This window comes from Phaeoacremonium minimum (assembly GCF_000392275.1).
Source record: "Phaeoacremonium minimum UCRPA7 unplaced genomic scaffold PA7_03_scaffold_39, whole genome shotgun sequence".
In the NCBI taxonomy this organism is placed as follows: Eukaryota; Fungi; Ascomycota; class Sordariomycetes; order Togniniales; family Togniniaceae; genus Phaeoacremonium; species Phaeoacremonium minimum.
The window spans coordinates 791,699-818,415 of NW_006920946.1; the positions used below are offsets into that span (position 1 = coordinate 791,699).

The 26,717-nt window shown below is 49.4% G+C and overlaps 3 protein-coding genes across 3 annotated transcripts; 2 read left to right on the forward strand and 1 right to left on the reverse strand.

Annotated features, from left to right (window-relative positions):
- Positions 1 to 12,092: 12,092 nt before the first annotated feature.
- UCRPA7_631 (putative d-xylose-proton symporter protein) lies at positions 12,093 to 14,026 on the reverse strand (the record flags this gene model as incomplete). Its single annotated transcript, XM_007913225.1, has 5 exons — positions 12,093 to 12,773; positions 12,828 to 12,851; positions 12,904 to 13,535; positions 13,584 to 13,869; positions 13,970 to 14,026. 5 exons carry the CDS (start codon positions 14,024 to 14,026, stop codon positions 12,093 to 12,095), a joined length of 1,680 nt encoding a protein of 559 aa, XP_007911416.1.
- A 7,559-nt stretch (positions 14,027 to 21,585) lies between these two features.
- On the forward strand, positions 21,586 to 22,970 carry UCRPA7_632 (putative c6 zinc finger domain protein; the record flags this gene model as incomplete). The annotated part of the gene is made up of 4 exons (XM_007913226.1): positions 21,586 to 21,705; positions 21,790 to 21,927; positions 22,016 to 22,661; positions 22,903 to 22,970. 4 exons carry the CDS (start codon positions 21,586 to 21,588, stop codon positions 22,968 to 22,970), a joined length of 972 nt encoding a protein of 323 aa, XP_007911417.1.
- Positions 22,971 to 25,665: 2,695 nt separating this feature from the next.
- Positions 25,666 to 26,619, forward strand: UCRPA7_633 (hypothetical protein; the record flags this gene model as incomplete). Its single annotated transcript, XM_007913227.1, has 1 exon — positions 25,666 to 26,619. One exon carries the CDS (start codon positions 25,666 to 25,668, stop codon positions 26,617 to 26,619), a length of 954 nt encoding a protein of 317 aa, XP_007911418.1.
- Positions 26,620 to 26,717: the final 98 nt, after the last annotated feature.

The window sequence follows — 26,717 nt, forward strand, 5'->3', positions numbered from 1 at the left end:
TCAATGGGAATTTAGCAGTGCGAATCCGGAGATAAAAGAATCTTGGAAATTTGGTGTCAATTTCCTAGACTTCTCTAAGGACGGTGACGAGAACTCAGCTCGTGTGGATGTGGACGAAAGATCAAAATTCCATAAAATCAAGACTTTTAGATTATGTAATTCGCAAGGAACGATCGGTGTGCAAGTCATATTTTTGTAACTTGTTTACGATAGAGGTATGAAACTATCCCACATTTTACTTTTCGTTAAAGATGAATCGAGTCGATCTTTTGTGGGAAGAAAAATTGGTGGTAGCCATGATGAAACATCCTTGCCAAGAATCATGTGCGCTACAGCAAGACCGCAAGAGAAACAGTAGCCAGTTCCATACCCGTTGAAGCCAGCACATATCCATTCCCCATCTCCCGGCCGACCAGTCATAGATTCTGGCAAACGTCCGGCGAGCGGCAGGCCATCTCTTGTAAACCCCATTATACCCGACCAGATGCTTTTCACTTCTGGTGCCGATTCAATTCCTGCAAAAACTTTGGGCAAAACTTCGACTATCTTCGTCGCCGATGTCGCATTCAACTGGCTATCGTCGCTTGTGATTAGGTTTGTGGGTCTATCGTGCTCGCCACCAAGGAACATGTAGCCGGATATGGGGTTCTGAGTGAGATAATACAACCCAGCGTTACCAGTTCCTGAATCTGAGTCTACCTTGCTCTGTTCAAATATTGACCAGGAGCGAGTGGCTCCGTGGTTTGGAAAAGACGAGCCTAAATCTTGGGTACTCATTGTTCCTCGAAGTGGAAAGAGTTTGCCCCGTAGCTTGGGGAGAAGATGTGAAGTAAAGCCATTTGTGCAGTATACCACTTGAGATGCCTGAATCTCACCTCTTGGAGTCATCACCAGATATCTTATAGAACCATTGTCAACTTTATAGGCTTTCACTGAAAGTGCAGGTGTGAAGGTCTCGATGGACAGGCGATCTCGGTATTTCAGAGAAAGTGCCTCCCATAACCCAGACCATAAACGATACGGCCATACAGCCGCAGCATCATGTATGGCAGCACCTGCTACATTGTAAACTCCATATTTCTTTCCAATGTTAGTCCCAGAATTGTCATCGCAAGTATGTTGCCTCAAAAGTTATGAACACTTACCTCCTGGGCTTCCTCAGCTGTGATCATTTTCACCTCATCCCTCCTGGATACTCAAACCAATTTAGAACCTCGGACATCTCGAAATGAATGAATAGCTGAAGTTTAACTTCTACTCACCAGGCATTTCCCGATTCCAGACTTGTAGAATGTCTTTATGTTTCTGGAAAGTTTCCAGATCTCTATAAATTAGGACCTTCTTGGTTCTCCGAATTTCTGAATATGCCTTCAAATTCGTGTCGGTAAATTGATCTACGGCCTCGAAAGTGCGCTCAATATTCTGCAGAGTAAATTCTGCAACTTGACCAGCCACTTCGGTTCCGAATTCCTTGATGAGATCGGGGAAATATTGGAATACTGGCGACACAATATGACCACCATTGCGTGACGAGGCACCACTGGTCAACCCACGAGCTTCAAGGACTGTTACCTTCAAGTTTACATCGCCTTCGAGGAGACCCTTGGCAACGCTACAACCAGATATGCCAGAGCCGATGATGAGTATGTCAGTAACGTCCGGTAGCTCTTGTGAAGCAACTTTGGCAAGTGGATGCAAGGGTATCTGCCAGAACGGGATCGTTGGGTTAGGTACCGGAAGGCCGGGATCAATGTCAAGGATATTGGTCTTGGATGTCGAGGATGCCATGGTTCTGTATTCTCAACAAGGCAAACCCGGGAGTACTGCAGGTAATCGCATATCGAGTATAGTGTATCGTCTATCTAAATCATATATATAGGTGTCGATTAGTTCTAACTATTGACTGTCCTGGTAATCGTCAGTCGAGATGGGGATTTAGCTCGGTAGGGGGACGAGCTGCCAATTTTAGTACTGTCCGCCGGGAAGATGCCGGCTCCTCCCCACCGAAGAGGTGTCTACCAGCACACAACGGATCAGCCAGAATTCAATGCACGCCAAATGTTTCGTGTTGAGATCGTATTTACTATTACCAACAATCCTTGCCATCATTAGTCAAAATTTCTGATGTTCCTGGCGTATCATGCCGCGTCCAAACAGTCTCGCCGAATTCTGTGAGAAAGTTTTGGAAAAGTGCATCTACAGCTTTGAGTTCTTTCCCTTCCACTCTTTTTGTTTCCGTTTTTGGTCAGTCTACTTTTGAAGTTCTAAATCTCGCAATGTCCAGGCTTAGCAGCCCACAAACTCTCATTGCGCCAAATGGCGAAAGTATTGCGCTTCAAGTGGGACTGTTTATCAACAATGAATTCCTTGGGTCTACGAAGGATGATGGGATCACCAGCATTGATCCAGCGTAAGTCATAATAACAAGTTAAGCTACACATTGACTAAACCATATAGTACGGAGGCTTCTATTTGTGTTGTGGAGGCTGCGTCTGTTGAAGATGTCAATAAAGCTGTTGCAGCTGCTCGAGCCGCGCTGAATCATGAATCCTGGCGAGATCTCACAGGCTCTGATCGCGGAAAGCTCATGAACCGACTGGCCGACCTAATCGAACAACACGCTAAGAAGCTTGTGGCCCTTGAAGCCTGGGATAGTGGCAAGCCCTATCAAACAGTACTGGGTCTGGAGCTTCCAATGGTTGTTGGGTGTATCCGTTACTATGCAGGATGGGCAGATAAGATACACGGTCAGACTATTCCAACGCACTCGAAGAAGTTCGCCTACACAATGCGTCAACCAATTGGGCTCTGCGCGCAAATTATCCCATGGAACTATCCTCTGCTCATGATGGCCTGGAAGCTAGGACCGGCTTTGGCCGCAGGCAATACAATAATCCTGAAGCCAGCTGAACAAACACCGCTCTCTGCACTGTATATTGCCGACCTGATAAGAGCGGCTGGTTTTCCTCCAGGAGTGGTCAATGTTCTGAATGGATACGGTAGAGACGTTGGTCATGCCTTGGCTAGTCACCTAGGGGTAGATAAAGTCGCGTTTACAGGAGCGACTGCTACTGGGAAGGTAGTACAGAAGGCAGCGAGTGTTAATCTCAAAAATATTACCTTAGAGACGGGCGGCAAATCGGCATTGTTAGTATTTGATGATGCTGATGTTCAGCAGGCCGCGAAATGGGCTCATATTGGTATCATGGGTAATCAAGGCCAGGTGTGTACTGCAAACTCCCGACTACTTGTTCAAAAAGGCATCTACCAGTCTTTCATCGCCGAATTCGTCAAGATTGTAAAATCACTCAAAGTCGGTAATCCATTCGCTGCCGACACATTTCAAGGGCCCCAGATAACAAGAGAGCATTACGACAAAGTGCTCTCCTACGTTGGTCAAGGTCAGCGCGAAGGCGCAAAGCTGGCGGCAGGTGGGGGATCGTGTGGGGAGAAAGGATACTATATTGCGCCGACAGTATTGGCAGACGTCTTGCCACATATGAAGATATATAAAGAAGAGATATTCGGTCCCGTTGTCGCCATTTCGCCTTTCTCCACGGAAGACCAGGCTATTGCCATGGCTAATGACACCGAGTTTGGGCTCGCAGCATCATTGTTCACTCAAAATGTAGAACGTGTACATCGCGTTTCATCGAGACTAGAAGCTGGGATGATCTGGGTGAACTCATCTACAGATTCTGACTTTCGGGTTCCGTTTGGCGGCGTCAAGCAAAGTGGTATAGGGAGAGAGCTTGGAGAAGCTGGTCTTGATTCATACTTGCAGGTGAAGGCGGTTCATATCAATACAGGTACAAGGTTATAATCATAATCAGAATCCTTTCAGCGCACTTCTAGTGATTATTATCTTTCCAGGCAAGGCTCATGTTCATTGTAGTAGTTAAAGTAAATCAATAATGATGCGCTAGTAACCTGTTGAATTGTTGTATGCCCGCATCTGCCATATACAGACAGGAGAGCGTGTCTATTGTTATGAGGTACACTTTCCCTCTATGAAAAAAGAAAAAATGGTAATGAATTCCCCTGGTTCTGAAGGGTAACTATTCGGTAGCTGGCGCCGAGTTTTACGGCACCACCAGCCGGCGAGGGTGGCCGTGGATAAGTCGGTCGGATAAGTCGGTTGAAACACCTCGTTTGTCAGCAGGTGTACCCACAAGAGGGTCCAGATTGGCTCGCGCTCAACCCAGGAAATCTTTCAGTTATGCAATCTCCATGAGCTGTGGACTTGATCGCAGTAATCCTTCAAACGCTAAGAGTAATGGTCATCATCGGATCCGGACTGCGCAACAGCGGACCTCTCGCGGAACTGGGAGAATGTGCAGACCTCTGGTGGGCGAATGACGCAAACAATTTCTCGTTATGGCAATGCAGCTAGACAAAGTGTCCATCTTACAGATCCATGTATGAGCTACAGTTTCAACATATATTTATATAGTTATCTGATGCCCTCGTTGTCAGTGATAGTATCAAGCCATTGCCTAAACTATGAATCCAATAATCAACACCATGGCCACTGAAATGTCTGAACTAAGGCAAGACGAGTGCGGCACCACTGCTCATAATGAAGCAGCTCCAAGGTCAGATGATGCCTCAGAATATGAGAAAGAAGAAAAGGGGTTTGATAAGGGTCTAAAAGCCTGGCTGCAAGTTCTGGGAGCCTTTTTCCTCTGGTTCAATTCATGGTGAAATTTCCCAATGACTGACTTGTCCACAAGGATATGTTTACTAAATCAGCTAGGGGTATCATCAACACGTTCGGCGTGTTCCAAACCTTCTACGAACAAAATCTCCTCTTCCATACTTCCCCATCGTCGATTGCATGGATCGGCTCAATCCAGTCCTTCCTACTCTTGTTCATCAGCGCCATTACCGGCCCCCTCTTCGATGTCGGCTATTTTTATGCCTTGGTGCCGGTTGGTGGTTTCATGGTCACTTTCGGTCATATGATGACTAGCCTTTCGAGCAAATACTACCAATTGATGCTGGCGCAAGGCATTTGCGTCGGCATTGGTAGCGGCTGCTTGTTCGTGCCAGCTGTAGCAGTCATGCCGCAGTACTTCAAACGGAGAAGAGCACTAGCCACCGGACTTTCGGCGACGGGCAGCAGTATTGGCGGCGTTGTGTACCCGATCATGTTTCACAGTCTACAGAGAAGAGCTGGGTTTGCTTGGGCAACTAGAGGCATCGCTTTCATCTCTTTGGGCACATCTATCATCTCCATCTTGATCATGCGCACGCGCTTCACGCCCAAGCAAAAGCGTTCACTCCTTCAGCCTTCTGCATTCAAGGAGCTTCCGTACACACTACTTTGTCTGTCCATGTTTGCAGGCTTCCTGGGATTTTACAGTTTTCTCATCTACATTCAGCCATGGGCCACTGACAGGGTCACACAGGAAAGCAAGTCATCCTACCTCTTGCCCATATTAAACGCCGCATCCACGTTTGGCCGTTTGGTACCCAATCTCGTGGCCGACACCACGGGACCTCTAAACATGCTTGTTCCTGCAACAGCTGTCAGTGCACTCATAGCTTTCTGCTGGATTGCAGCCAACTCACTTGCTGGAACGATTATTATCACGGCGATGTACGGGTTCTTTTCTGGAGGTATCACGTCCCTACCACCTGTGGTTATGGCGAGTGTCACAAAAGACATGGCGAGCTACGGGACGCGACTAGGAATGTTCTATGCCTTCGTATCCGTAGCCCTACTTGTTGGAACACCAATTGGGGGTGCTATTCTTGGTAACACGCATAAATATTTGGGTGTACAGTTATATTGCGGGGGCTGTCTGGCGGTATGCGCTGCTTTGGTGCTAATGCTCAGGCTGATCCTCAGCAGGTTCAGATTAGTCTACAAAACATGACAGCGACTACTACTACAAGATCAGCAAGGCTCTTACTCCAGAGAATAGCCGGACGTTTCACAAGTGTGCTCGCTCTATCTACGACACCGCTTGGAACAACTTTGGCTTCGGTGATGCGCGGTTCTGGCGAGGGGATGATAAACGGGAATATTCAATACTCAAAGCAAACCAATACTCTTTAATAACAACTAATACTCAGTGATACCGTTCATGGCAGAATTTTCGTCAGGCTCACTTTTGGCCTTGATAGTTCTTGTAGTACATGTCCAATCCAAAGCGCGTACACATTTCATCGAAGATTTCCATATCTTCTGGAGCAAACCTTGTAGAATTAATACCATCTACCGGCGCGAAATTGATTTCAGGCTGGGAAAACATAGCCATCATGTCTGGGTTTGAATGTTGATTATCATGATGTCTGGGTAAAGAAGCTTCTTGCCACTGGACTGGCTCGCTCCATAGGTTGTCGAAAATCGACACGTTCTGATCGTTCGATAGCAGAGTGGAAGATGCACTTAGTCCTGCCTCGGCTTCGGGTAATTCTCTAGAAAGCTGCTCCGGGATCTGACCTCTTGATACACGTGGATCAATAATCCCAGATATGCTGCTATAGCTCTGGAACTTCTCAGGGAGATTCTTGAAAAGAGACTGGCAAGCGTCAACATTAACCTGTGAATAACGCATTACACATGTACTTACGCGAAGACAAGAGCATCTTTCAATCGCTAGGCTGCTCTTAGCTAGAGCCTCAAGCACAGCCTTGCCTTCAAAAGCAGCTTCAAGGTCGTTTAGCTTAACTCTCGGTTCTTCTGAATTTTCGAGTATAAAGTAGATCAACGTGAGAACTGCGAAGTAGGTTACATGCGTGGGAAACCAGTAGGAGCCGTTTAGGAGGCCCTGATGGTGCATGTCTCTTACGGTTTGGATAATCTTCCTTGCAGCACTGACACAGGCGGCAGCACACAGGTAGGACCGCTGATCGATGCTTTCGGCTTGGAAACTGCTAGAGGCAAAATGAAGGAACGGTCGGTACATTGTCCACTGGACATGGGCATGAGATAGCCGAAGGAGTTGCCTCATTCTATTTCTGCATAAGTCTCAAGCGGCAGAAAAATGGGCATGGTATCAGCACTTACCGTTCTGTAGCCTGTGAGTCGGAGATACGCTCGCCTCTTGTCTGCAATGCCGAGGGCACTTGTTCCTCCCACAGTGTTAGATTCGCCTCAATCTCTTGGATCTTGGAATAACTGATCATGTATGTTCGATCAGGCTTCTCTTGGTGCCTGGCGAGTTTCACTGGATAAACAGCCTTGACCACTTGGATAATGATGTCCAGCAAGCGAGTGTGTGCGTTTGCGCCAGCCATGCTTGATATGCGACTAGACGGCATGGGGAGTATACCAACTCGGGTAATGAAGTCATCATCTATCTCCAACGGATACTCTTGGTCAATATCGTCGCTATTTACTGATATGGGCAGGCCAAGTCGGGTGCTGACATAGACATCCATGCTTCGAATGGTCCAGAAAATGCGTTTGCGGAGTTCGCGTTCAATTGGGTTGAAGTTCCCCTGGATTTTGCGATGAAGACCTAAATGGAGAGCAGCCCGTTGGGCAATTCCGATGTAGGGATAACATGTACTCAGTTCTGCAGATGATTGCAAGAAAATGATAACGAAGATCGCCGCCTGAAGGGAAATTAGGTCTCGACAATCAGTGAGATCAAGCAGCGCCCGACAATCGCGGTAGTATCTGAAGCTGGTTTGGCAATGTGGCATTAGCCCCTTGAGAGCTTAGGAGAAAGTCAGGACGGCTTACCCCTGCTCAAATAGTTGACCGCCTCTTAGTACATTTGTAGACTTGTCGATGTCCGAGAACAGGCAGCCGACTGCTATGGCAGCATATAACAACGGCAAGAAGACGCGTTCTCCTGCGCCATATCTATCCCAACTTGTCGCATAGACTTGATCAAATGACGCCCAAAACGATGGCTCGTGAATAAAGCGGTTGGGGATGCATGCTTGATCAAAACTCACTCGACAAAGCTCCCTGGCAGTACTTTCTACCGGCAGTACGAAACTTTGAGAGACGCCAGAGTAGTCATCGAATGGCCGAGACAGCCCGACGCTCGACTCCGGGTATTGCGCACCAAGTCCAGATCTAAATGGTTTTGCGGTAGGCGTGATCAAGTTTCCGAATTGGTTCTGTAACCTTTGCATAAAGATAATAGTGGACGAGTGACCACTATAATTCCACCGGCCTTTATCGTCCAGATCAAGCGAGCCGAAATTTTCTAGCATAGTCCCAAGTAGTGATTCGTCAGATAATTCACTTGATTCTGTGATATGGTCCACCTTTTCCGGTCTAGGGATCGTTTGACGAAGTATGCTAGCAATCACCTCGGGACTGTTGGTGTTGAGGTACAGTTCGTTTAGATCCAGATTGGGTTCAAGAATTTTAAGGAGAGATTCGGCCTTTTGAAGGCGTGCCTCAACAGCTTCAATCTGTCGTGGAGACGCATTACGACCGCGTTTAGAAGATTCATCATAAGTACAGTCTGTGAACTTCGACTTAGTCTTGAGAACGGCATCCAGATCACTTCAAAGACTGTTGGGCGGAAGACACTTTAGACTTACGATAGCTATAAACGGCACAGTGAATACACGGCTTCTTGCCGTCGCATTTAATCTTTTTTCGGCGGCACTCGTCGCATGCGTGCAAAATTCTTTTTCTTTTCTCAACAGGCTGAGCTTCGTTGACTTGTTGTGCCCGTCGTTTCACGTTCTTCGACGATGTCCGGTGCCGCGTCTCATCAAGACGAACCGAGTTAGAAGGCATACTGTTGATCCTTATCTCCTCGACTGGAGATTCTGAAGAAGTTGATGCCATGACTGCAGTTTATCGTTCGCAGTTGACACTATAGACTTTGCTCCAAAGACCCATGCGAGACACCAGCTGTGCTAAGATCAGTAGGGGTTGACACAGACAAAAATCGTGAGGAGCAGGATGTGTAAGCTATCGGCGACTACTTTCATCTCCCAGTCAATTCAGAAGTTATTTTCGCTTCACAGTTCGTACATTATGATGTCTGGATATGTGACAGGATCAATAGGTGCATGTTGAAGTCTAGCCCTTGATGTTTCTGTGCTGATTAATTGACAGCCCCCACTACTTGTTGTGGAGCTTGCCTCATGCGAAGGGTTAGGGTTGACCCCTGGCCGCAACGAGTCCTCCGCTTTTGACCTGCAAGGTGACCATTTCCACGGGTTCGATAAGTGTTCTATGACTATCTCACCAAATCATATTGAGTCAAACGTAGTGATCGATAGAAAGCGAAATAGCTAAAACCATCTTTCCATTTCAGATTATCTAAATTCGGAATCCCTCAAGTCAGTTCCACTTCGAGTACCTGACACAATAGAGAAGCCAGTCTATGCTACTCAATGATAATGAACCAATTGCTAGACCAAGACACACATATCAACAATCATCTCATACAGTCACGTCTGCCAAAGCGTATCGAGACCAACATCGAGACTCAACTGAATCGTTGTTTCCATCACACAGCATAATCCTGCGTCCGCTCCTCACACCACTCCCAAAACTGCGCCGCAAGACCTGTGCCTCCCTCTTCTTTGGTCTTCAAGCTCTGAAGTATACTTTTCTTCGGACTAGTATGCCACCTGCCCCATGGAATAGCGAATCTCCCCCCATCCTCGAGCTTGACGTCAGGGCTGAGCCCAGCCCACAGTTCAGTATATGCGCCCATCTTAGGATCATGCATAAACAAAGCCATCGAAGCCCTTATTGACCACGACGCTTTATCCCAGCCTTTGGTTCGCAAAGTCCCGGGGCTCTGTACCACGGACACGATCCCGTTCTCGCGGACCCTCTTGTCAAATTCGGACGCTAAGAACCAGTTGCCGGCCTTGGAGGCGCTGTAGTTGCGAGACGCATCTTTCGAATAATTGCCAGGGACAAGCTCAGCGAAGGAGATGCCGCCTGGGGGAGAATTCATGTCAATAATGCCAGAGGACGTAAACACTATGCGCACGCTGCCTTTGGCTGAGTTTCGCGCAGTCTTGATAAGGACGGGCAACAACATCTTGGTCAAGAGAAAGGCGCCGAGGCAGTTGATGCGCATGATGGCCTCATTCCCTTCCCCTGTGGGTGGTTGCGCAACTCCTGCATTGTTCCATAAAACGTCGAGGCGCGATTCCTGGGTCAGAAATCCGGAGACACATGGAGAAATCGTCGACAGATCATTTAGGTCGACAATGAGACTCTTGAGCTTTCCAGGTGTATCGGTGGGGATGGCACTTATTGCTTCAATCTCGGCAGCTATTCTTGATTGAGATCGCCCTGCGATGTAGACTGTGCCGCCTTTCAGATAGAGAATCTTGACGAGCTCGAGCCCAACACCTGCATTCCCACCAGTCACGATGAACACCTTGCCGACGAGTGAAGGAACATCTTTCTCAGTGAATGTAGGACTAGGCGGGTATAGTTGGGTGAATACTCCCCCCATGGTAATCGAATCGATGAATTGGCTGTGGTTGGAATGAGTTCTCCGGAGGAATGAGAATGAGGAAAGCGACCTGCATGAACAATGCTGATGCAAATCTGACAGGACGACAATTTATAATGCCGAAAGGGCAATAGTGATTTAGGAAACCGCAGTAGCCGTATCTCCAAACAGGCAATGCATTCTGACAAAATGGGATGTTGTCACAAACATGACGATTGTCAGAATGTAGTGCGCTTGTGGGTAGGATGGCACGATCTTGGCTTAGCGCCTCAAACAGGTACCTGACTCGTAAAACTTCGACTTCAAGGTCATCGATCACGGCTGGCTCAGGATGAGGTCCTCTTCTCCTCGTTGCCGACGCCAGAAATTCGTCGTGTGCATGATATTGTCATCCAAGAGGAACCACCACTTCCTCGCAAATGCAGGGCCAACCTCCCAAGCCATCGGGTCCCAAGGTGTTGTACCCCAAATTTTCAAGCCATCTGATGACATGTCCATAACAAACTCCAGCTCGTTGATAGCCGCTAGTGTGAGAAGTAATCTATCGCGTACCGATGGCCAGGGTAGCATATCAACGTAAGGCTGGTGTGGGATAGTTTGCTGGTTGAAGGTCGGTATGATTGTTTGGGGCAATCTCTCGATGGGAGCGCAAATATTAAATCCGCTATCTTGTAGACAAGCAAGTTCGAGCAGATTACCAATGCGAATGAAAGCAGCGGAGGCTGTCATGCCATGCATGATGATAAAGTGGGTGTCTCGTCCCGGGTCCAGGCTCCCTTCGCTTTGTGAGATCGCGCTGGGAGGCTTGGAGATGGGGACCATTGAGCTTGTCTGTGCACTACACAAATCTTGAGACTTAGAGACCGGGACAGCTGCTGTAAGACGCTCACGAGCTTGAGCATGCGGCTTCGCCCGAGACTGTTGATTAGCAAGCTTGATTCCTTCATCGGCATAACAGTTAGAAATGACCCATGCAATTCGTTCTGTCATGAAGAAACCCACGTCTAGCTCGCTGCGAGAGCCTGTTTTGAACTCGCTTCCGATCTGCGGGATCTGACAGGAGTGTCCAATCGTCGTCCGAAGACTTAAGATATGGCTTCCAAACAGTGTCCATAAGTGATGCCGTAACAATGCAGGAAAAGGAGCCGTAGATAGCTCGTACTACAGGATGTTGCCTCGATTATGATTGAGGACTGAGAAGTGAGGCCAGTGGATTCGAAATCTGTCGGGGCGTATGGGCGATCCGGCTGGCCACCAACACTAGCCACATCAAGTTTAGTCACTCTAAATTCTGACATTCTGACAACTCTAGCCTAACTTAGCTTGACTCGCTTCTGACATACAGCTCTATGACTCTTGAGGATCTCAAACAGCTCATTTTGCTTTCTAGCAATCACTTTTACATCAGTATTTTAGACAATTTGGAATCCTCATGATCACTGCTGACAATTCAATCATACTTTTTCTCCCTATCTATGTTTTAAATAGGAGTTTTTCCATTTCGGTGCTCGGTTGTCCCTACCCGAAGGCAGCCCTCAACCGTATCGCCACCCAAAACTCTAGCACTCATTAGACAGATTGCCTCAAAGAAACGCTTTTGATGACTATCAAGTAAATCTCATGGATGCTAAAGAAGACAATTATCTCCAAATTCAAGTTGCAATCTTAGGCATGCGATGCCGTCTAGGCGGTATGTTCAACTTGTTCAGTCTCGTGTCGAGCATGGTCCACTTTCTCATTGGGCAACGCCTCCGTTAAGCCCATAGAAGCCGCAATCTCGTACAAACGGACCTTCTCCTCATGTGCTGCCGTGTCACCGAACACAACGTCCATGTCCTCCAAGCTCTTGCCCCGCGTCTCGGGCACGAAGAAAAATGTGAAGACAAACGCAATCAGACAGAAGGCGGCGAAGAAGATGTATGTACCCCACTTGAGCGTATCAAGCATATCCGGAGTAACAAGGCCAATGATGAAGTTACACATCCAGGTTGCACTGGTTGTGATGGCCATTGCCTTGGAGCGGTTGCCAAGGTTGAAAATCTCGGCGGGCAATACCCAACCGATCGGAGCGAACGAGTAAGAGAAGTTGATGTCATAGATGTAGATGAAAGCAATTCCAGCCCAGCCAGCCGACTTGTTCTCTGAAAGCGACGAGCCATAGCCGCCAATAATACCACCGACGATGACTAGTGAGATGAATGTGCCAACTGCGCCACACATCAACAAAGGCCGGCGGCCAACCTTGTCAATCAGGAATAGAGCAGGCAGAGTCGACAAGGTGTTGACGATGCCGTAGACACCAGTGGCCAAAAGACTAGACGTTTGGCCTGATAGACCAAGCTGAGAGAAGATAGTAGGTGCATACTAAAACAATGTGAGTATTTGATTTCGAGCAATGGAGATCGTTCGGAGACTTACGTAGATCATTGCATTACAACCCATCTGTCCGACGATGTTAGTATAGTCACTTCAAACTTAGCACTGGTATACATACAAACTGTTGAAAGAACATTATACTGGATCCAATGAATACTCGTTTGAAGGAGGGCCATCTCAGCAGAAGATCGGTGTATTGAGCGAGCCAGAGTGAAAAGCCAAACTTATTAGGGAACTTCTCGCGTGCTGTTGCCTCGTCGAATAGAACTTCAGCTTTAATAGCAAGGTACTCTGTTCGTAGTCCTTCAGTGTCGGGATGGACGCGGCGCAACTTGGCAAGCGAAGCAAGTGCCTTTTCCTCATTCTTTCGCATCAAGAAGTATCTCGGAGACTCGGGATAAAAAATCATTCCAATGCCAAGAATCAATGCTGGAAGAATCTGCAGCGCGAATGGAAATCTCCATGAAGCCTCCGATTGTCCCGTGCAGCCATTGGGACCAACATCGTGTCTAGGGTCGAAGGTCCGATCTGACTCGGTACCTCCAGTGTATGGGATATCGGGAGCACAGCGGGTTCCGCCGATGTACTGAGTGCCATATTCGATCCAGTAGCTAAGAAGGATGCCCAGGGTAATGCTCAGCTGTTGAAGGACGACTAGTGTACCTCGAATCCCTGGAGTCGAGACCTCAGACATGTACATCGGAACAATCATTGTAAGCATTCCAATTGAGAGACCAGCCACCGCTCGACCTATTCACATCAGTAGCTGAGATTATGGCGTATATATAATTTGCTTACCAGCAAAGAGCATTGCTATCGAGTTGGCGCCTGCCTGGAAGGAAGAGCCGATGACGAATACAACAACGGCGACCAGCATAGATCCTTTACGACCAAATCGATCGGCCACAGGACCGTTGATGAGAGATCCAAACCAGGCGAGGAGCAGGAGCGTCGATACGAACCATCCCTTAAAGCCGCTGTCGAGGAAGATTCGAGGGAACTGAGCACCGAAAGATTCCATCGTCAAAACGCCGGATACAACTCCTTGGTCGTAGCCAAAGAGGAAGCCGCCCAAGCTGGCAAACTAGGCACGCTGTTAATTGCTTGTGCAAGAAGACTGAAGGGCGACTTATTACCATTGATAGTCCGAAGATATATGGGTTTTCTCGCACCATGCGCCAGACGCCCTTTCTAGGCGTGGCGATGCCATCTTGTTCCTGAACTGGGATTGCAGCTGCCATGTTCAACTTTTAAGACGGGTTGTGATTCGCTGTTTGATCAGTGATGACTGTACTTGACAATCCGGGGGAGCGCCGCGATTATATATGCCTGCAGCGTATCCCTGTTTATACCCCCATTCCCAGATTTTTGACCCCGTCTCGAGATCCCGTGGGGAAAGGAAGACTCATGTGAGAGGTTTGCGGAGCCTCCACCGGACGACATCGGTCCGGGCCAATGAGGAGAAGTCCATGATTACTGAGTCGGCCTTGGAAGGTGGAGTTGGCCACGAGAAGAGATCCACAGGCGGATCCGGCATTCGAAAACTGGTGACGATCGGCTGGTGTCGGGACCCGCTTTGGCGTCCATTCGGTGTAATACTCGGGCTCTGGAAGCGGGAATAAGGCTCGGATCACTCTAGTCCGCCAAGGTAATTCAACTAACATGCCTATGGCAGACTGAAGGCCGACATCAAAGAAAAAGGATCATTATGAGGCCTCGAGGCCCAGGGGAATGCCTGATTGCTAGAGGATATTAGGATGAACACAACATGTTGGTGCCGTCGACTGATTTCGAGCAGGCTGTAGCAATCCTGTGCCTCCGCATACAGAGTCTCCTGACTCGGGCGAAAGGTTCAGAGAAGAGAATATTGATCGCACTGGCTGGTGTCCCTGGTTCTGGGAAGACAACGATCTCAGCTGGAGTGCTTCAAGCATTGCCTAGTTATGGTATTGAAAACGCTCAAGTCGTCCCGATGGTATGTCAATAACAACTATATACCGTGGATTTCCAGTTGCTAAGTTCTTCTCAGGACGGCTATCACTATGAGAAGGCCGTTCTCGCAACATTTAAAGATCCAGCAATGGCCTTGCGTCGGCGTGGTGCGCCATTCACCTTCGACGCTGATGCATTTCTCAACCTCGTGATGGCTCTCCGTAATACCCCAGTCACCCGGCGTGATGAGCCCGGCCTTGCAATCAGAGCCCCGACTTTCGATCATGCTGTCAAAGACCCGGTACCGAATGGCATTACGATCTCATCTACAACTCAAGTTGTCATCATCGAAGGAAACTATACCCTTTTGAATGAGGCACCTTGGAGTAAGATTGCACAATTAGTGGACGAAAGGTCAGCTATTTCACTGCCTCTAGTTCGTGGCTTTTGCTGACAGTTTTTCCAGGTGGTTCGTAGATGTGCCCCCTGAAGTGGCCAGAGAGCGCCTGATTGAGCGTCACCTGCTAGCAGGCATAGAGACTTCCCGAGATGCGGCAGCTCGACGCGCTGAAGAAAACGACATTCCAAACGGCGATCTAATTAGGTCTCATCTTATCGAGCCTGACATTAGAATTTATAATTGACAGACATATTTTCGTCAAACAGTAAAGTGCCTGGGATTGAAACATCACGGCGTCTTATTCAGGTGCTTTTTTAACATATGTGATTATGTGCACATGCCAACAGCAGCTGCGACAGATTGCTAGTCGTTACTACAGCCTGATTCAAAGTCCTTCTCCAGGCTCGGGCCACACAAAAGAGCCCAACATATCACCAGGATCTGCAGGCCACATAGAGAAGTCGATGCCATCTAAGTCGAGTTGATTACCTCCCCACAGTCCAAGGTCTGTCGAGTCTGGAGGAAGAACATGATCAAGGATGTCCGCGCACCTCGCGGCCAATTGGTGTTTCGCAAGCATGGTTCGGAGAATATGGCGCACAGTTTCGATGTCCGAGCGCCACCGAGACAGATTATGTGAACCGGCGTCGCCTAGAATGGCGAGTACGATGACGAGCGAGGCGTGGAAAAGGAAGAAACTTAGAAAATTAGCTTGTCTCCAGCTGAATGGGATCTGTAATAGCTCACACTGAATACCAACTTGCGAGTCTCGTAAGATTCGCAGTGCCCAGGTATTCATTTATAGACAGAATTGTGGACTGAGCCGCATCAATAGCGATGTCAATAGCTTCCTGATCGAGTGAATCTGATGACAGGGTACCGGAATTGCGGCTTTTCTCAACTGCTCTTCGAAGCAGAAGTTGTCGAAAGAGAATTATCTTCAGGTTCCAGTAGCGCCACCATAGCCGAGATCTAGCAAACAGATACCATTGATCATCAGTTTCGGGTAGTTGACTCAAAGAAAAATATGCGGGTATCGTCTTCGACCAGGATTCAAGAGACTGGTTCAGCGCCAAAGCGGCTTTTGTAGCAATTCCTGAGGCCGAGAGAAGGTTGTTCGATATATAATTCGAGTGTACATGGAAGTCACTCTGGGTCTTCAACCCAGAATAGACGGTAGGGCTGGAAAGTTCGTCGGGCAATGTCGTTGATCGAGGCGTAAGTGCCTGTTCACCCCGAGTATTAGCAACACTTTCACCAAAAAGTGACTGTTTAGACGTACATCGTCCTCAATGTTTAAAACTGGCTTTACGTCCATAGACTCAGATCCAGGGAGCAAGATCGGCCGCCCAAAGGTCGTTGAGGCGCCACTGTCAAAGATATACAGACCCCACCACACTCGTCGTCTCTGTTCTCGTTGCAGCAAGTTGATATCCCAATCTGGAAGCTCGCGATGCAAACCAAGGCTGAGCGCCATTCTGACTGCTAATCCCAGGAAATTCGAGCCCGTGTTCGGCTTGTCGCGCTTCTGAGACAGATTGCTTAACAGAACAAGTGCTTGGACAAATGTGAGGTTTGCACTCTCAAACATAGATTCATCCTCCCCAAATGAAAGAGCATGATGGTACAGCTCGTCTTCGATCTCTCCCTGATCTTCTGCCAGACACCATGCACCGATGGCGAGAATGGAGTATAAAAGCATATGCCAAGACCGCTTCTGAGGCCGAGGAATTACCTCGTGGAATTGTGCCCGAAATGTTGCCTCGTGCACGAATGGATATGTCTGGTGATAAACTGTGAAGTAGCTATCCATGAGCTTGCTCAAAACTTGCTGAGAGAGCCATGATTGTGCAAAACGGAATGAAGGTTCCAGCAGGTCTGGGCTAGCCAACCTCCGCAAGCTGGCTGTTGGCACTCGAGGGTCAAAAATTGACTTCGGGTTGCCTAGATAAAACAACAGAGACCGAAGAAAGAAAACTCCCGCCGTAGACCCTAGTCACTGGTTGAGAATCTGAGATCGGCTGGGACACCGTGGATAGAAACTTACCTAGGTATCCAGTCCCTTTAGGCTCGACGGAAAGAGCTGCCATTCCATCAGCCAGCTCATTGACATCCTCTTGCCAGTCAAAGCCATCAGGGCCTTCAGGGACAGCTTCTGATATTGAACTGCCACCTGCATCATTGGGTGTTGATGGCAATGCTTGTACCGATTGCGGGTGCGTCGCTAGGGGACTTCCTTGGTGAACCCTGTTTGACTCATCGGAATCCAATGACTCCAATGCCTCATCAATGTTGACATCAGGGAGACGCTGTGCTACGAGCCTTTCTAGACGTTGAAGTCGATTTTCCACACTTGATAGATACCTAGTAATCGGTAAGCAAACATCATGCAGGAGAGGCAACCATCTTACACTCGGGTGAGCGGAGATCGGATGGTCCTGCCACTGTAATGACACAGCCTCCGATTTTGAAGGCAGGCACTGCATACGGGGTGTTCTTTAGAGCACTGAAGAAGTTAGGGACGGTCTTACGAATGGGACGGATCATCAATGCTTACTTTCAGCTTCTTGATTCGGCAGGCATCGCACTGTGGTCAATTAGCACATCATCCGCCACTCATTTGCGACTGGTCCATTACCGCAAGGGAGCTCCCAGAATGGCGGCTCTGAGCCTCCTCCATCTCTTGCAATACTTCTACATGAGTATCTCGATTCTCGCTGCAGTTTGCGTCCGAAATAGGATGGACCCGAGTCAGGTAATGGTGCCTCTCCGGAACGAAATAGTCGCAAAATTGATCTCGCGCCACCCAGACTTCCAAGCCAAGGATCATTAGTCAAGACCCAGGGTTAGGGTTGTTCTAATGACGACTTCCATTCCACTAATCAATTAACAAGTCCAACAATCACTGAACTAATGATTTTAAAGGTGACATCTGTTTCGTCTAAGGTCTAAGGACTCGTGCAAAACCATAAGACAGTGTAGCGAATGCTGCTATATAACCTCTTACGACCACTATCTATTCTCGTATGAATTATTCAGCTTCTAAATGATAGTCTCTTTTCTGCTTCTTTCCATCTGCTTTCCTACAAAATTATCCCAGAAGAGAGAGCAAGAAATAAATACAATAGCCTCATCCGCAAGACAGGCTTATATGTTATTTCCCAACCAAAGAAAAAAAAAAAAAAAAAAAAGTCCACCGCAGCGCCATATCGCTCCTCGCCCCAGATTGACAAGATCAGGTTGATTTCATACAATGCCAGCTCGGTTTTCGTGCTTGCCACTGAGGCAGCCTTACAAATTCAAAACAATAAGATCATATTTTTATAAGCCATGGGTAGAATATCGTATGCTTGGCGCTTTCGCCAAAGTGGGAAGAATGGGCCTTAAATTGGCCGCGCTGCAAGATCGGCTAAGTTCTGTCAAGCTCTTGTCTGAAAGTGATGGGATCACCAGTGCTGAAGTCGGAAAAGAAAATGGTGGCTGCGCTGGGCAGGCATATCGTGAGCGGTGTATTGCCTTATCCAAACTTAGAGTCATGTTAAGGTGCAGCGTTCTAGTCCAGGCTAATGACTTCATGGTTTGAGCCAAGGCAATGTCCAGGACGGCAGGGCTTGATTATGGTATGAGCAGATATTGATCAACTCCAATACTCTGGGCTCCAATCCGATTCGACATACTTTGTCGTTGAGTCACATAAGCGCTCAACATTCGCCTCCGAGAACAAGTTTCTTTGCAGGAAGACAAGAAGAGGTAACAGAACTTTGAAAATCACGAAGCCATTTTTTAGAAAATGTGATGCCTTACAATGATGGGTTCCTTCAAGGGCCTGTCTTGCGAAATGGATCCAGATATTTACGCTATGTCGCTTCAAGACATATTTTGATTCACGGTGGCTTCACTGAAGCTAAATACATCATACCTATAATCGTTGCATGGGCTCAAAAGTGGGACTTTGAGTCTAGCGGACCGCATCGCTCAACCATCACGAATGAATCATAAATTACTAAGTGAAAATGATAGGAGAGGGGTCAGGAGAGTTGAGCCCATTAAGAGGGTATCCTGTCTCACGGACTGATTCATCTGACCTTCAAATCAACTTTGTTAATTTGACGTCAAATTGTGCATGGTTATTCGTCATCTGAACTCAAAGAAAATAGCGAACAAGTAGACTGCATCTAGCCTACCATATTCGAGTTTATCGCACCACTTCACGGCCCTTGGCTGCTAATGGTTCCTGAATTCCCGCTCAAGATACCCCCGGTTACAGATCAACCCTTGTCTCCCCCACAAGTAATTTAGATAGAAAGCCATTGTATATCTCGTTGTCATTGCCACGACACCGCCTTCGAAAGGGGGGCTGGCTTCCGCAAAGTTGCAATCGGATCCGGGATGCAATCAATAGTATCGCAATGTCAGGGCAAAGCCCTGCATAATCCTTGTTCCTAATGCCGGGTCGGTTGAAGTATTTCTCGTTTACATGAGAAGGTGTGATTACGATAAAGAGGTTCTCATTGATGAGTGGCCCAACTGCGAAACCGCCCCCTAACAGGATTTGGCCCGTGCAGATTTGACCCAGTTGAACGAGGTCGGGACTAATCAGTCGTATCAAATCAAAGCAATAAAATTCGGAGTTTGGCTATCGTGACTTCCGCATGCCGATACGGACCGGAGATGGACCAGATACGAAACAGGTGCGGAGTCGACTCGGCAGTACTTCTAGAAGTGACTTCTGAAGAAGTTCTCGGCCTAGTCAAGTCCAGAGCTGCAATACCCATGGCTATTTCTGGCATGCCACATCCTGAAGATCGTCATAGCGTGGCATTGCCAGGACACCTAACGGCCAATGCTGGGGGTGGTCTAACGAGTCCCAGGGCAATGGTATCCTCCCAGCCAGGCTGTGCAGTGGTAGGGCCATGAAATGGATTTAAACTTAACGCCTGATCTGGGCAGGATCTACTTCCAAGAAGACACAAGTCCCTCGCATTCGCCTGTACGTGGCGTGCGTGGGGAGAGATGGAGAGGTTTGGGGGGGGCAACTTGGTCTTCGGATCCGGGTTGGAGACCAACGGAAGCGCGCGGCCAAAGTTGGCGAGACTCAACAATGGCCCCCAAGCGCAATCAGCCAGCCTATCGCTCTAGACCCAATGGGACAGCAAGCAGCGACCGTTAGATGGCTCTTTACGGACATATCCTGCAGTATACGAGAAGGTTAAAACGGCTGCCCAGGGGTTGCAAGCACGTCAATCAAGTTTATGCGCCCTCCTGTTCAGCCCTGCCGGGCTACTTGACATCGATTTGGGTGGCAGGGTGCCGATAAGGCTTTAAGCGTAATCTTCCAATTTCCATCATGCTTGTCTTATTGGACGTGACGTTTTCAATGGGCCGAATGTAGTTTGTGTCTATTGTGCAGAAGCAGGCGACAGACAGGGGTTCCAATCCTGCGCGGTTGAGACCCCATCCTCAAAATTGCCTCTTTGGGAAAGATAGCGCGCTGCCGCGGTCGAGGTCAAGGAGTTGCCAGACTGCAGCGTGACGTCTCTTCCCAGCAAGACCGTTAGCTTCTTCGGTTTCCCCACAGCAAATGGCCAATCCGATATCATGTCGGGTCAATCCGCAAGTGGCTTAGGTAAAGATGCATATCGCGAGTTGAGCTTAGCATCATGTCAGGGCCTTTCGGGAACACGAGAGGAAACAAAGCCCGACATCCAATGTTAGGTAATACACGTTAGTCGAGACTACGGTGAAAAGTCTCTATATCAACGACATGTCGTCGATACCCTTTGCCTGTTAGCTTCAAGAGTGATGACCATCGGCCTGCTTGATCTCTTGAGTGCTTGAAACACCAAAATTCCTCTGCCACTCTAATCTAACCAGTTTAAGAAGATGCCCGGTATTCCCTTGAGCAACCGGTGTCAGTATTGCAAAAGGCGGAAGATTGTATTTCATCACCTGAAACTGGAACTAGTCTCAATTGCGTAACTAATTCTAGTCTAGAAATGTGACGAAGCATGGCCAACATGTGGCAATTGCAAGAAAGCCAAAAAGGAATGTTCTGGTCCGCCCAAGGAACTCAAATTCGTGCAGAACAACTGCCATTCCACAAAGCAGGAAGTCCAGTCGACAATGACTGTTGATGCTCTATCAACGGAAAGCAGCAGGAGACCATCTCCAACAGGAACGCTAGTCGATGTCAAATTACAAAAGGCAAAGAACGGTTGCGGCACCTTCTACCAGATGAAGATCATGCAACTATCAGTGCCTAGAGAAGTCCCAACAACTGCGGATGGCCGCCTTTCCAAAAGACTTTTGTCATGTATTGCACAAGACAACGGCTGCGATCTTTCCATGTCTCGCTACGCTTTGGGTCTCATGAGTCCACGACTCAGCACTAGCCGTGCACTTACAAACGCCGTTGATTGCCTCTTGTCGACATGGACTAACCTTCGTCGTGGCCTGCCACCAGAGGAGATGTTGGATCTCAAGGGTTACGGCAAAGCTTTGAGAAGCCTACAGACTGCGCTGTCCGACCCGGAGCAGCGATTCTGCACGGCGACTCTAGCAGCGACATCAATCCTGCATAGGGTCGAGGTACGATTTTATCATCATAAAACACAGAACGTTAGGGACGACTTGATGGATTCCAAACTTCAAGTGCTAATTAGATATCTCTAGGTCTTCTACGACTTATCTCGAGGCACGAACAGCATGACCCATGTTCGGGGCATTGTCAGCATTATGACTCAAATGGGCCCCCCCACGCTTAACGACGAGCTTGACATTCAGCTAGCACTCGATAATTACGGTGCAGTGGTAAGCCCCCCTTTGTCTCCGTATAATTCTAGTCGTCGTTCCAGAAGGCTACAAAACCCGAGGCTAACAATGCACCCTTGCGGCGCAGATGAACTACTGCATGGTCAGCGAGCAAGACTGTTTTTACGGGACCGAGCCCTGGGCCGACGCCATCAACACCGCGCTGGACGCCGGCGCGGTCGAGCTCGACTTCGCGGCGACCTGCTTCCGGCTGTGCGTCAAGCTGGCGAGCTGGCCAACGCTCAACAACCAGCTGCGGCGTCTATACGCGGACCCTTTCAACCCAGAGGCCGAGATGCTCGCGCACGATATCGTAGGGCGTACGGTGGCGCTGGCCGCAGATCTGCAGATCATGGACGAGGCGCGGACCAATGAGTGCTACGACCGCGGGGAGATCGTCGAGTTTATCGACCCGGACTCACCGTTCCTCGCCCGTTACGAATTCTCGGACCTGCCGACCGCGTGGTGTTTCGCTTATATCAGCATGTCCCGTATCGTGATCAATAGGATCATGGAGCATGCGATGCGGTTCCTGGGTCTGCATGACCCGACCATGGACATTCTCAACGAGGAGATGAGTCGTCGGATATGGCTGACATACCCCTACATTATCCGATACAGAACATTGGGCAGCACGGCTCTCGTGTTTCCTCTCAAATGCGCTTATGAGTCGGCGGGACCAGTTGAGCGTTGTGCTATTATGAACATGTTGGCTGACTTGGAGGGCTACAAAGGTAACAAGCCGGCAAGTGCATTCAGCGAAAGTGCAATCATGTCGACGGTGTTGGCTATGACTGGACGGTCGCCGTTCACGAAGGCTCAAGATCTTGGAGTTGCAATACGGAGTGAGGTGCAAAGAGGTTAAACTTCAAACAGTGCCGGATACCCTATTCTACATCCCAATACCATCTAAAACTATAACCCCAAGATTCTAATCAATTGAAAATGTCTTCTTATGAAGCTATGACATCTTAGATCAGAAGTTTCACAAGAGACAAACGGTGCAATTGGAGATGGAAGTCAAGATTGTGCAAGTACGATAGATACTGTAGACTTAGTGTAAAGCAATAATCTGATTATTGATCATGGGAGATGAGCAAAAATCGAAACCACTGATAATATCTTCAATTAAGGAGGGGTTTCATTCTCTGCAGGTCTGCAGGTCTGCAGGCTTACTGCAGAACCCAATGACACGACTGACCGCCTGTAAGCAGCTTGTTTGATAGCACACCCGTTAGTGCAGGGCAAGATAGGAAGCGTACAATCTGGGGAAGCGACTTCATGCATACGTCCGTCAGCCCTACAAGGTCTTAAAGTAAGTATCTCGGAAGAGCTCCGGCTAGCCTGTCGGTTTGGCCTTAGTATACACAATTAATTGGCTCGTTTGCGCCATGCAGGGTTGTTTCCAAATGGCAAGTCGTATAGAGAATGATCCACCCGACAGGTAGACTTACAAGAAGTCGGAAGGAGGGCGGAAGGTTTCCGTCGTCTTGGACCTATCTGGGGAACATTCGAGCGCGACATGCCACCCGAAGTGGAAGATTTGAAGCCGGCAAGGAGAATAGAGCGTGCCATTTATATCCATATAGGGTCGCAATCTTCTCCGCGGACAGGAGATCGTCAAGCGCGTTTACAAGTCCATACGAGTCTATAGAGCCATGTCAAGATTGACGTCTGTGTGGCGCAGCGGCGCCTCCAAACGACTCGGACGGAAACTTCAGCCGCATACAGCCTCCCGCACGTGGATGAATATTCTAACGGGTGCTTCACTCCACACACCTGCACCGCCGGCGCCGGCTTGGCTGTTCTCACGGCTGGTATTGACCGGAATCGGTGTCTTGTGCGCGTGTCAGATTCTAGATGATTACTGTCCTAGGGATCTAATCTGTGCTTACGGCTGTCCTCTTTAACGTTTGACAACTTTACCCGACTTGAAGATCTCCTGCTTACGGCAGCACTCCGCCTTTTTCTTCTTGGCAAAGTAAAATCGAGTATCTTTGTCTTCTTTGCCACAAATTACTATACTCGCCAACACTGCTCTCAGAGCGCGTGAGGCGTTTCCAGCGGCATGGGACCGCTGTTGACCGTATGTCCTCAGAGGGAATGCCAACCTAAGACAGAGCGGCGGTAGGCTCCTTTGCCGAACGCTGAACACGCAGCAGCTACTGCAGATCCTTGAAACATCACTCTAGGATGCTTGAGGCCAACACGTGAGACTGCCTCAAGTCATGCATGTTGGAGACAATTGACCCAAAAGGAGAAGAGAGGGGATCACCACACAACAGACGGCGCAAACCGCGTCGGGATTCAGCTCTCCTGCAGGTGTTCGGCACTAGGAGGACTAACACGCCGCATAGCCACAGGCCGCCCAGTCAGATCCAAGCTTTCCCCACGCCATGCAGCCACTGGCTTAGGCTGGGCTGGGGCTTTTTTTCTTCTCTCGCACAGCCCACAGCCCGCTGCTACACCTATTTCACACTGGCTTACGCAGTAGCGAGAGGGCCAAGGATCAGGGAGTGACAGGTCCCCTTAATCGCTGTGACATTGAGTCTCTGACCCACTCCGAATCCAGGCCGCCGAACTTTTGCTGATTTGCTTCTGTTGGCGGTGGTGTTTGCATCCGGGACAGCCTCAGTGCGCTCCAGAAGTCTCAGACAGAGAGAGGAGGGGAAAACTAGAGAGAGACTGCATCTGCTAACTCTGCATATCTTGGTTCTTGAAAGACGATGCCCCCAAGTTGCATTGGGAAGAAATAAGGTGATGATGCCGGACGGAAGCCAACGGTTCGGATGAGCTGTAATTAGGCTCGCCGGTGCAACCATGCATGCCTTTCGTCAAAGTAGCAAGACAACGTCCTTTGAAGGATCGCCTCTGCTCAGCCCCGGACCTTGTAGGGAATACTGCAAGTTCATGTTCATGTAGATTACCTAGATCACTCCAACAAACTGCGTTTCTGTTTGAGAGACGGCAACAGCCCGAAAAGTGAAGAGTCTAAAATAAGCAGCAGAACAAGCCGTTTTCGGTCTCATCTCGCTCAGAAGTCTCCCGACGGCACAGAAGCCAAAACACACCTCCCTCCCCTAACGAAAGAGCAAGAGTCAGCTAGGCCAGCTTAGACAGGATCACCCATGCCAAGGCTTTTGCGGCGCCGGTCTAGTGAAGCGAGCGAAGGTAAATTGAAGGCAGCCTCGTGCTAACGCTGGGGCTGGCTCGCTGGCTGGATGGCTCCAGAGTCTGTCTGTGCCCGTGCAAGCCATGTATGTACCTAGATGCTAGGTAGGTAGACGCCTATGGCCCATGCTGTAAAGGATGCCTAACATGGACGCTAATCACGCACTCTTATGCCTTCCCGCCGAAGATTTGCGGTCTGGTCTCGCGAAGAAGGAGCCCATGAAGCGAGAAGGAGGCGCCCCAGCAGCCAGCTAAGCCAGCAGCGCAATGTTAATGTTAGTTAGTGAGTTGTTTAGGCCGTAGTTTAAAATATCCGCAGCTCCCGATCCTTCAGCTGCCGGGCCCCCTTTCTCTCCTCGTTTTTTTGGCGTTTTCTCTCATTTAATTGCTCGAAGCCTCTTCGTCGGCTTTTCAAGCTTTCCCATACATCTCTTCAGAAAGCTTGGCCTTCGTTGCTGCTAACGACGCTGTAAAGAAAGCGAACCGAGGGTTGTGCCTTACGTAGCATTGCTCTCCCGCTGTCGGCCGCCCTAGCTCGGCAAGGACCCTGAAAATCATAGCATGAAAATGCGGTTCATAACACGCTCCGCTTCTTCATTCTCCCTTCTCGCCGCCCTTGCAATCCTCTCGCAAACGGCCTGGGCGACATCAAATAATCTCGAATGCCTCCACACACGGCATTCCGAGCTGGCAAACCGCGCATCATGCGGTGACAGGGGCAGCATCGCCTACTGTCTCTCAGAACTGCCCACCGGCTTCCACGACACCGACTTGAAGACATGCTTCGTCCACGCGGGCTGTCAACCCGAGGAGGCACAGATCGAGGCACTATGGACTCTGGCGCGGTGCAGTGTCCCCGTGGCTGGAGACCTGCGTAAACGCCAGCCGCTATACCGCCGTGACGACGCAACGACAACCGCCGCAGCGGCAACCCAGACCGACGGCGGGCACGCCACGATCGTCTCGAACGGGGTGACCTCGACGGTGGCCTGCATGGCGACGTCGACAGTCAGTACGACGAGCTGCCCGAAGCAGTCGACGGGCACCGCGGCCGGCAAGACGCTGTCGTGCTTCCCGACGACGGTCTTGACCACCAAGTGCGCGTCGGGGATGCTGTGCGACAAGGACGGCAACGGCGCGTCGGTGTGCATGCGCAAGGACGACAGCTTCCACGCCGCGGGCGTCGTCATCAGCCTCTTCTTCGCCGTCGCGCTGACCGCCACCCTCGGCGCCATCCTCTACAAGTGCTGCCGCGAGGGCAGCACCCAGAAGCGCCTCGTCGCCGCCGCCGAGGCCGCCCAGATCGCCCGCGACGCAAAGAACGCCGCCGCCAACAAGAAGCGCCCCAGCGTCGCCGCCCGCAGCGTCAGCGAGCAGAGCGCCGACAGCCAGCCGCTCATCTACCCGCCTCCCTCCGGCGCCCCGCAGGTGTATATCCAGCCGCATGAGGACGAGTACGAGGGCGTGCAGGAGTATGATGCGCATGGCAATCCGTTCGGCGATCATCATCGGATGGGCTAAGGAGGCATGCAATTTTGGTAGGGGTATTGGTAATTCTCAGGAGAGCTAAGTTGTGTGCGGGTGATGGAAGGCTAGGTTGTGACACGGTGACATGATAC